At 40.3% G+C, this 10,329-nt stretch overlaps 1 protein-coding gene across 2 annotated transcripts; it reads right to left on the reverse strand.

Moving 5' to 3' along the window:
* Positions 1 to 3,709: 3,709 nt before the first annotated feature.
* Positions 3,710 to 9,471, reverse strand: CNEP1R1 (CTD nuclear envelope phosphatase 1 regulatory subunit 1). Of its 2 annotated transcripts, XM_026675895.2 has the most exons (6): positions 9,330 to 9,471; positions 7,796 to 7,867; positions 7,390 to 7,463; positions 6,742 to 6,851; positions 5,800 to 5,854; positions 3,710 to 5,668 (listed from the first exon to the last, which is right to left on the reverse strand). In XM_026675895.2, exons 1-6 carry the CDS (start codon positions 9,352 to 9,354, stop codon positions 5,627 to 5,629), a joined length of 378 nt encoding a protein of 125 aa, XP_026531680.1. In that variant the 5' UTR covers positions 9,355 to 9,471; the 3' UTR covers positions 3,710 to 5,626. The 2 variants fall into 2 exon arrangements, with proteins under 2 accessions (XP_026531680.1, XP_087827600.1); XM_087971474.1 differs by lacking the exon at positions 6,742 to 6,851.
* Between the last annotated feature and the right edge of the window lie 858 nt (positions 9,472 to 10,329).

Genomic DNA, 10,329 nt, shown 5'->3' on the forward strand with positions numbered 1-10,329 from the left:
AGAATATTGGAATGAAAAATAGAGTAGACTAGAATATGGAATATAATTGAATTGAATTGAATATTGGAGTGAAAGCATAGAATAGAATATAGAGTAGAATGGAATATGGAATAGAATAGAACGGAATATGGAATAGAATTAGCGGACCTCGCCAGAGCGCGAGACAAACGCTGAAGAAAAAGAAGAAGAAAGGAATATGGAATAGAATAAGGAATAGAATAGAATGAATGAAGAATAGAATGGAATATGGAATAGAATAGAATATGGGAAGGAAGAATAAAATAGAATAGAGTAGAATAGAATATTAGAATGAAGAATGGAATAGAATAGAATAGAATAGAATAGAATAGAATAGAATAGAATAGAATAGAATAGAATAGAATAGAATAGGAGGTTTTCAGAGAGGAGGAGGAGTAAGACTTTGGTGTCCTTGGTGCTCTGTGAGCTTGCTGGTTTTCTTGCAGACATTTCCTTACAAACTAGGTAACATCATCAGAGCTGGTAAGGAATGGGATATAAACATGTTTAGAGGTTCTTTGTGTAGAATAAGCCAATAGTAAACCGCCCAACCAAAGAACCTCTAAAACCACCCCAGGGCAAACTACTAGAATATAAACAGAGAGCAAATCCCACTTCTTTCTAGCACTGATGATATTACCTAGTTTGAGTAACGAAACACCTGCAAGAAAACAAGCAAGCAAGCTCAGAGAGCACCAAGGACCCCACAATCCTCTTCCTCCTCTCCAAACCCCCTTCTAGTTTGGTAATGAACTCAGAGAGCATCAAGGATCCCTAACTTCCAAACTCTATTCAGAATTGTAAATTGAGAAAGATTTCCGTTCATTGCTAGACCACTATAAGATACTTCGGAAAAAAAACATGGCTCAGTCGCTCGGGAGCTTGACTTATTCAGTGGGATTTTAAACAAAATTAAAGTTAACAGTCCATTCCAATTGTTGACAATTTAGAACAGAGATTATAAATCCTTAGATTTTTTTTTCTGCTGGCAGGTTAGGTGTAATCAAAGCTGCCTCTGGTTTTGCTAATTAGATAGTTAACAAAACCTTTGAGCTGTCTTTTAAATGCAGTTTTCTCCTTGAGTTAATGGCAAGAGGGCGGTTTTTTTAAAACCGTGAAGTCAGCTATGAACATTTTTTAATAATCATTCTACATTTGGTAGATATCCTACCAATTTTTTCTGCCTAGTAGGCCTTATTATTAATCTACTATGTTTTGAAATCTCCACATTTCAACATTCTTTTTTTCTTAAATCATGAAAGCTTAAAAGACTTGCCTATTCAACCATACCTTAAAATATATAAGGTAAACGTTCCTAGGATCACATTTCTATTGTATAATATTTAACCCTTGGATAATAAATGCAAGTTAATCTTGCCTAAAACGATAAAACAGTATCTTTCATACCGGATTGTGGTGAGCTGTCCATCGGTACGGAGGATGGGAGAGTGGATGAAGCATTTCTCCATTACAGAGATGGGTGCCCACCAATTTTTCTTCCAAGTTGTCCAGTATCTCGTCTCGATCAAGTTTCATCTCGCATATAATCCATATACTTAAGTTACTATTCAAATCCTCCACATCAGTAGATCTCAGTTCAGAGGGCAAAGCAGCACTGGGGTCTAAAGTGATCTGTTTAATGGGAAGGATCTTTTTTCTCCCATAGGCTAAATAGGTCCAGACAGGTCCAGACAAGTCCGTGAGATCAAGAGTGGATGGAAGAGACCACTTCCGCTGCTGACGTTTATTGGAAGTTTAACAGCCGGATGTAAGTCTAATACGTATTATTTTAGTACCACTAGATTGCTAATCTGCGTTCTTTCCTAACAAATTTTGCCTTAAATCGATAAGCCGTTAACAATTCCTTAGATTTAAACAATTAGATTTAAACAAGAGGAAAACCTACACACCAATTCCACGCACACTTTCTACAATTTTGTAAACAACAAACTAAAAGACTCAAGGTCCATCCCACCCCTGAAAGGACCTAATGGTAAAGACTGCAACGATGACACCATTAAAGCCGTCCCTGTCCTATTGTTTCTTTTTATTGTTCCTTTTTATATTTTATTTATGTATCCATTTCATATATTCATAACTATGTTATACTTATACCTGTTACCTTATAATCGCTTGACAAAATAAAATAAATAAAATAAAATTTCAAGACAACAGCTCTCAAGTGCAGAAAATATACGTATCAGAATTGGAAGCAGCTTTTCTGGTTTTTCTGACTTCCAAAATTCTAATTCAAACTGGGCAACTTGATGATGTGTGGACTTCAACTCCCAGAATCCACCAGCTAGCATGCTCTAATAATCAATTGGAACAGCCCAGCTGCAGAGTGGTACAGAATTGGATCTAGAATTGGAAAGATGAGACTGAAAATGCTGGGATTTATCATGCCGATTAAAAAGATCCGGCTTATCATAATTTGGGGAAATTATAGCTGAGCAGTGGGTACGCACTCTGTTCTCTGCCACTTTGCAAGCTTGATTTTAAAAATGGTATTAAAGTGTAGAAAAATGAACTATTTCGGTTATTTTCAAAGCTTACATTAAGATAACGGCTGTATTCGGGCAATTGATGGGTTTTCAACTTCTACAGGTCGTCCTCCAGTTACGACCACAATCGAGCCCAACATTTCTGTTGCTAAGTGAGACATTTGCAAAGTGAGTTTTGCCCCGCTTGAAGACCATTCTGGCCATCGTCGTTAAGTGAATCACTGCAGTTGTTAAGCGAGCAACATGGTTGTTAAGTGAATCTGGATTCCCCATTGATTTTGCTGATCAGGTCGGAAAACGTGATCACATGACGTCGGGACTCTGAAACCGTCATAAGTGCGAGGCAGTTGCCAAGCATCCACGTTCTGATCATGTGGCCGCGAGGTTGCTGCAAAAAACAGTCATGTCACTTTTTTTCAGTGCCGTTTTGTAACTTCGAACAGTCGCTAAATGAATTGTTGTAAGTTAAGAATCACCTATACCAGTGATGGCTAACCTTTTGGGCACCGAGTGCCCCAAATCTCCAAAGTGCAATTTGCATGTGTCTCCCGTGCGTGTGTGTGCCCCTCTGCACATGCACCCCACCCTCACGTGTGTGCACACTCCTGCACATGCATCCCACACATGGACTCCACCCCCATGCATACACCCCGCAGAAGAAACCCAAAGACCAACTGGCCGGTAGAAGGCATGCGCACATGCGTGGCAGAGCTGAGCTGGGCTATGGCTCATGTGCCCTGCGAGCCACCTCTGCCATAGGCTTGCCATCACGGACCTATACAATGCCTTTTATCAGCCAAGAGATTATTAAAAAAAAAAAAGTGGAATGGGTTTATAATAGATAATCATGTCTATAATTAGGTCTTAAGGAAAGAGGTTATTTTTGGCTGCCAAAAATCAGGAATCTGATAATTTTATAGAATGCATTGGTTGGGTAAGGTGCTACCGTGTTATTCCTGATTTTACATTTTACAACAAACAGGAAAATGTATAAATCGTTATGCTCTCCTTTGAAGATGTCTTGCTAATAAATTCATGCAGCATGGTTATTTGTAGAGAGTTATTACGGAGACCTAACCGTAGATTGGTTTCAAAAATTACTTTTATTGTAGTTTGCAATCCCCCCGATAGAATTTTCAGAAGTTAGCGATTTCAGAGGTTTTACTTCCAACAAACACACACTTGCATTTTTTTTAAAGATCAAATAATAAAATATTTATTTAAAAGGCAATTCCTACAAAAAATTGTACAGCTGCTTAAAAACCGCGGCGATGTAAGGAATAGAGAAGACACTTCCGAGAGCAAAAGAAGAAAAATCAAGACTTCGATGTGCATTATTTCTAAATCCAAGAGATTTCTTCTCCTACAAATTCTTGCACGGTGAAGTTCCTTTTGGTCTCAGCTGCGTCTTAAAAGAGCAATGCGCTTATTAAAATAGCTTGTATGTTTTTAAAAACAAGGCGCACGGATTTAAAATGAAATTCCTGGGTCGGTATTTTAAAAGTCACACTGTGAGTAACAGCCACTGGTTTTTTTAAATTTTATTTTAACACTTCCGTGTAACAAGGATAATTAAAATAGTTTGTTAAAAAAAAGAGTTTTAAGAAATTCCTCATACGGAGAAACACGAGTCACTAAGCAATCTAGAACCTGACCTCGTGAGTACAAAACCTTTTCCTTAAGCAGATATTTTTGGTGAGGAAACACATCCAAAGAGACTACCACTTCCAACATCACAGTGAAGGCTTCATGTCTCCAGTACTTCTACTAAATTAAACCATGATCAACACCGAGCACTACAGTTTGAGAGTATCTCGTATGGTTTCCATGATGCTGAGCTTTGGCTCACCACGTCTAGCGTGGAGTGATATTTGCAGTCATCGCTAGAAAAGGGTCCACAAATGGCTACACAGAAAAACTTGGCTACCCATCAAGCTGAGTTTGGAAATGGTGGGTGTCCAATACAAGGCTAAGAGCCTACTCCCCATTTCTTCAATTGTCTTAGGTCCGTTGTGGGCATCCTGCATGCACCAGGCTAAAACAAAACCCAAAAGAGCAGCAAAATGGTTTTGTTACACTTCTGGCACTTCTTTTCATCAAGTAATATAAAGAACAAACAATGCATCCCATTCAGAAATACTATAATTTCACGGCAAAACTCTCTCGGCATCAATTTCAAATCCAATACATTGGGGAGTTTTTTGTTTTTATCCAGAGAGAGAAAAAGAATAACTCGGGAGGAGGAAGAGCGAAAAACAGCAAGCTGTGAATAACAGAGCAGATCAAAGGTTGCACAAAGCGAAAAATTAGGACTAAAAAAAAAATCAGCTTCTTGATCTGGCACAAGGTGTTTGTGTGGGATGTTCTGTCATTTTTTTCCTCTGCTTTCTTCAAACATGTTGGAGGCCAAACATTTATAATTATTAGCAAGAAAATGTAAAATGTGACTCTCGAGCCTCTCTCCCATCGTCTGGGTCCAAACAAAAGCCAGAAAGGAAACCAACTTTACACCGTACTGTATTTGCAGAGTTGTGGGAAGCTCAAAATGGCAACCCGGATGTAACTCTAGTCTAAAATGTTCTGCTGATAAGTTCCAGGAGATTGAGGTTGCTGCTGTCAGAAGGAAAGACCCAATTGTGAAACATTAGGCAACGTGTCAACTCATTCATCGAATAAACCACGACAAACTCTGGATGTGACCTGTCAACACATCGGGACCACAGACATGGAAAGGAGTGAAGGGCTCTCAATCCACAAACACACGCGCTGGTTAAAAAAAGCAACAACGTTGTGGCGAATGGCAGTACAAACACTGTAGCCGTTTTCTATTTACAATGACTTGCGTGTGGTAAACGCAGACGAGTTTCCGGAAGGGCTGCCTCGGCACCCCCTCGCCATGAGAGATGAGGAAATGGTAATACTGTCCTAGGAGAAATCGGTAACACAGAGTTCGGGCAGAAAAGCTGTGGAGACGTCAGACGTTTTGCCCGTCTTTCCATCGAAGGTTGAAGACACACCTCTTTCTCGGTCCCCTTTGGCCTCGTTGTAGTGAAGAAACAAAACGGTGTGTGTAATTCCACAATCCTCTGCACAAAGGCTATGGGTTATTGGACATGGAGCCGAGGTTTCAAGATTAATTTTCCAGTCTGTGTGGGGAGGAAAAAACAACAACCAGCCTTTAAGTGGTAAGATAAACCAGCACTTCTCTCCCACCAGAAGTTTCGTTTCCAATGTCAAAACTCAACGTAGTTAATCCAAGGAAAACAGAGTTACTTACATCGTCGCACGACATGTTGTATTCCGCCAAAACAGTTCGACATCGAGCGGCTATGCTGAAGGGGGTGTCAAAGAAACTTGCTTTTTCCGTAGTCAAAGGGCCTGCTTTCCTAATCCATTTAGCAAGCTGATAAAAATATTTCTGAGCCGCTCACCAAATATTTAATTTCCCTTCCAACCGCTCGATAATTCTTTTAAAAAATGCTCGTCAGCGACAAAATATGAAAAAAAATCAAATCAAATCAATTGCCTTTCTACTTGCCAAAAGGGCACAAAGCTATATTCTCCTTTCTCTGTAGCTTTTTAAGAAGGGAAAGTTTTAGTCTGAGGCAAAACCTACGCTAGAGTTAAGAGCTTCTTATACTTTAAATTGCCCTCCTGTAAATATGGCTAAACAGCATTCAGGTAGTCCTCAACTTACAACAATAACTGAGCCCAACATTTCTGTTGTTAAGTGAGACATTTAAGTGAACGTTGTCCCATTTTACGCCTTTCTTGCCTTGGTTGTTAAGTGAATCACCGCAGGTAATCTGTTAGTAACCCAGTTGTTAAGTGAATCTGGCTTCCCCTTTGATCACATGATCTAACAGATAATCAGAGTTGGAAGGGACCTTATAGGTCATCTAGTCCAACCCCCCACCCAAGCGGGAGACCCTACACCATTTCTGACAAATGGCAATCCAATCTCTTCTTGAAAGTCTCAAATGATCTTGAGACACAGTAATGGTCACAAATATGAGTCAGTGGCCAAGCCTTTGAATTTTGATCCCATGATGAGAGAAAATGCTGCAACAGTCATAAGTGTGAAACATGGTCATAAGTCACTTTTTTCAATGCCATGGTAACTTTGGTCCCTAAACGGACTGTTGTAAGTCAAGAATTCAATAGCTATGTATTGCACATATTCACCTGGTACCTGCATAAAACCCTTGGAAAAGGATACATTGACGGCGCCACTACTCTTTTATGTATTCCAGCAAAAAATAAACCAATTAATGTAATACAGCTAATGGTGAAGAATGGATGATTCCATAGAGACGTGAAAAAGGATACCTAGGAGAGAATCAAACAACTTTTTATTTTATTTTTTAAAAAAAAACATTCTTACGTTGAATGAGTAAACACAAAACTGAAAGACGGAACTCACAAAAACTGTAAGGAAGTGAAAATCTCCACTGTACTTTCGACTCCCTTCTAAGCAAATTCTTAGCAAAAAGCAATAAACCTAATTTCTATTTTTTTTCTCTGCTACCACGGTATATAGGGGTTAGCAATCTGATTTTTTTTTTAAGGTGGACAGATTCTAGTTGTTAGCTTCCAAAATCTAATCTAAAAGACCCCAAATTATGGTGTAATCACAAGTGGACAACTCTCCTATGATGTTCTAGACATGCTTCGAGAATGTGCAGTATTGAGATTCTATTTTGGGAAACTAAAGTGCTACCTTGACGGTAATGACATGCCTCAAATATTGTTTGAGGAGAAACATAGCAATTTTCCAGACATCCCACAACACTTGCTAAAATATCCCAAATATCTTCCCTATGAATCTATAGGGCAAATTTTTTAAAAATGCTAGGACTTCACCCACCTTCTGTGTTTCAGGATCTATTAACCAGTTCCAAGCACCAGTGGCTGTACAGACTGATACCACTATAAGAATTACTGGAGGAAAACCAAAAGGACAAAAATGATGTTATATTCAATACATTGGGAATAAACCATAACAACAACCAAATTGGACCCTGCCAACTACGGTCTCAAATTGTGAAGGTTGTAAAGCACCCCATGATCGGATCTGGTTTATTACTTTGTTTGCAGATTTTTTTAAAGCAAAAATCATCCTTATTGTAAACTGAAAGCATAGTCATTATAATATACTTTACCGAATAATGCAGATTTCCATCACCTAGCTTTTCAAAATGAGTTTCTTAAAGACACAGATAGCAACAATTTGATCAAGTGTTTTATAGTTGGGAGGAAGGCCTGCAACTTACTTCTCCAGCGTCCAGTAGCTGGTTGTAAACAAGCTATGTATTCAGTTAGTCTTCTTTCAAAAGCCTTGAGATCTAAAAATGAAAGGGAATAACCGGATTAGCCAAAGCCTACTTTAGAACATAGATTTAGCATCTTGAAACTCCTTTACATGATGGCTACGAAGGACATTTGTGTGCTTTTAAGTTAGTGCTGATTTCTGGCCCTACCTGGATAAATCTCTGCAGTTTTATTTTTCATTCTAGCTGTGTTTTGTCTATTGTACTGATAAACACTTTTTTTTTTTTTTTGTAAAATTGGATACGGATGACACAGGCACATAATACAATACCATCCAGTGCAGGTAATCCTAAATTGAATACTATTGGCCAAGTGTGATTAGACCTGCAAAAAATTTGTCTCCAGTACAAAAGCACTCAGTGTACTTGCAATGGAAATAACAATAATTAGGTCCTATAGGTAGACAAAAATGCCAAATTCAGTTTGAACACCTGGCCTCTGCAATGAACCATAGTAGCAATATCACTTAGACTTATATACTGCTTTATAGTGCTTTATAACCCTCTCTAAGCAGTTTACAGAGTCAGCCTCTTGCCCCCAACAATCTGGGTCCTCATTTTACCCACCTCGGAAGGATGGAAGGCTGAGTCAACTTTGAGCCTGGTGGGATATGAACTGCCAAACTGTAGGCAGCTGGCTGCAGAAGTAATAAATAATAACAATACAAGGGGAAAATAAAGAAGATAATTTATAATATTCAGAGCACAAATCCTGTTGTGTGTGAAAAATGGTCCCAAGTCCCTTTTTTCAAAGCCATCGTAACTTTGAAGGTCACTAAATGAACTGTTGTATATCGAGGACTACCCGTACTCAACCCTGACCAAAAGTGGGGGAGAGAGGGAGTAGGATGAGTGGGGTGGTGATGGTGGGATCTGTTATTGATCTATCAACCACCACAATGGTCCAAATAATTTCCATTCCTAATCTATCCCCTCACCTGCAGGCTCACCAAGCAAGTTGGTGGGGATGAAGTAGACCTGATGAACTGCGGCCAGCACAATAGCCTATACGTCTGCTGAACTGTCCTTCTCTAATTTATTGAATAGATAGATTAGATAGATAATGGATGGATAGGTGGGTGGGTGGATGATAAATGACACAGATAGATGGTGATAGATGACATAGATGATAAATTGGTAGATGATACAGATTGATAGATAGATGATTGACAGTTAAATACACCTATAGACATGGTAGATTATATATAGTTAAATAGATATATAGATGTAAATAGATACCGATAGATTAGATATATTGGATGGATGGATGGATGGATGGATGGATGGATGGATGGATGGATGGATGGACAGACAGACAGACAGACAGATAGTTGACTGACAGATGACAGTTCAGCAGATTCGGGGGGCGCCAGGTTGGGGAAGGCGGCGGAGTCTTGGGGTTCGGAACGTGGGATAACGACCCAGACCAGCCTTGGAACCAAGCGAAGATGCTCGGACCCGTCTTCCCCTGCCTTACCTTCCGCTTGTTCCAGCGAATTCATCTCTGAATCGGATGAAAGGGGACGAGACCGCTTCCGAGACCAGCCGCCCAAAGCCGGGAGCTTCCCTCCTCCGGCGCTCTATCCCGCGACGTAAGCTCTCGACTTTCCTTCAACGCCGTCGCATCATCGGCACTTCCCATTGGGCAGGGTTCGCCCAGACTGCGTCCTTCCACCAACAAGCCTTTGGGTCATTGGGTCCACCCCCTTGTGGGCAAGAAGCTGGAGGAGGCTGAAGAGACGGGCAAAGAGGAATGCGCACGCGCAGTTTGCACGCTCTTTCCCTCCCTCCCTCCCTCCCCTGTTTGGTTCTAAGTGTCCTCTCTAAGATTTTAGGAACGCTTGAAAAAGTTTAGCAAACTTTCTCTTCTTCCCTCCCTCCCTCCCTTCTCCTTCCTTCCTTCCTTCCTTCCTTCTTCCCTTCCCCTTTCTTTCTTTCTTTCTTTCTTCCTTCCTTCCCTTTCTTTTTCTTCTTCTTCCTTCCTTCCTTCCCTTCCTTCCTCCCTTCCTTCCCCCTTCCTTCCTCCCTTCCTTCTTCCTTCCTTCCTTTTCTTCCTTCCTTCTTCCCTTCCTCTTTTTTTCTTCCTTCCTTCCTTCCCTTTTCTTTTCTTTCTTTCCTCCTCTTCCTTCCATCCTCCCTTCCCCTTCCCTTCCCTTCCCTTTCCTTTCGCCTCCCATAAGGTTGGGCTGCCATAAATTTATTAAATTGTCCTGTTGAAACATGATGAACTTTATCGTATATCCCCAAAGGCTTCTAGGGTGGCTAATGCTTCAAAATGCTTTCATTTAATGGTTTTGTAACTTGTCCACTTTTAAGAATTTCCCAGGATTTTTATTTATTTATTTTTGCAACCCGGCTCCGCGACCCCTAACGGCTGCCTAATTCCTACTACGGGATATAGTTCTGCTTCCAAGGAACACACTAGGTGGGGGTGGGGGGGAGCTGAACTACAATTCCCGACATCCTTATCGCCTCGA

The sequence above is a fragment of the Notechis scutatus genome, chromosome 9 (genome assembly GCF_049901735.1).
Source record: "Notechis scutatus isolate UNSWTSFEM ecotype Mainland chromosome 9, rNotScu1.2, whole genome shotgun sequence".
NCBI lineage: Eukaryota > Metazoa > Chordata > Lepidosauria > Squamata > Elapidae > Notechis > Notechis scutatus.

What these genes read in the sequence shown, in the direction of transcription:
- CNEP1R1 (XM_087971474.1), bottom strand. Translation starts at nt 9,354, where the DNA reads ATGAATTCGCTGGAACAAGCGGAAG. An exon ending in TTCGCTGGAACAAGCGGAAG is followed by an intron (nt 7,868 to 9,329) that starts GTAAGGCAGGGG and finishes TTTCATTTTTAG; the next exon opens with ATCTCAAGGCTTTTGAAAGA. An exon ending in TAGATCCTGAAACACAGAAG is followed by an intron (nt 5,855 to 7,389) that starts GTGGGTGAAGTC and finishes CACCCCCTTCAG; the next exon opens with CATAGCCGCTCGATGTCGAA.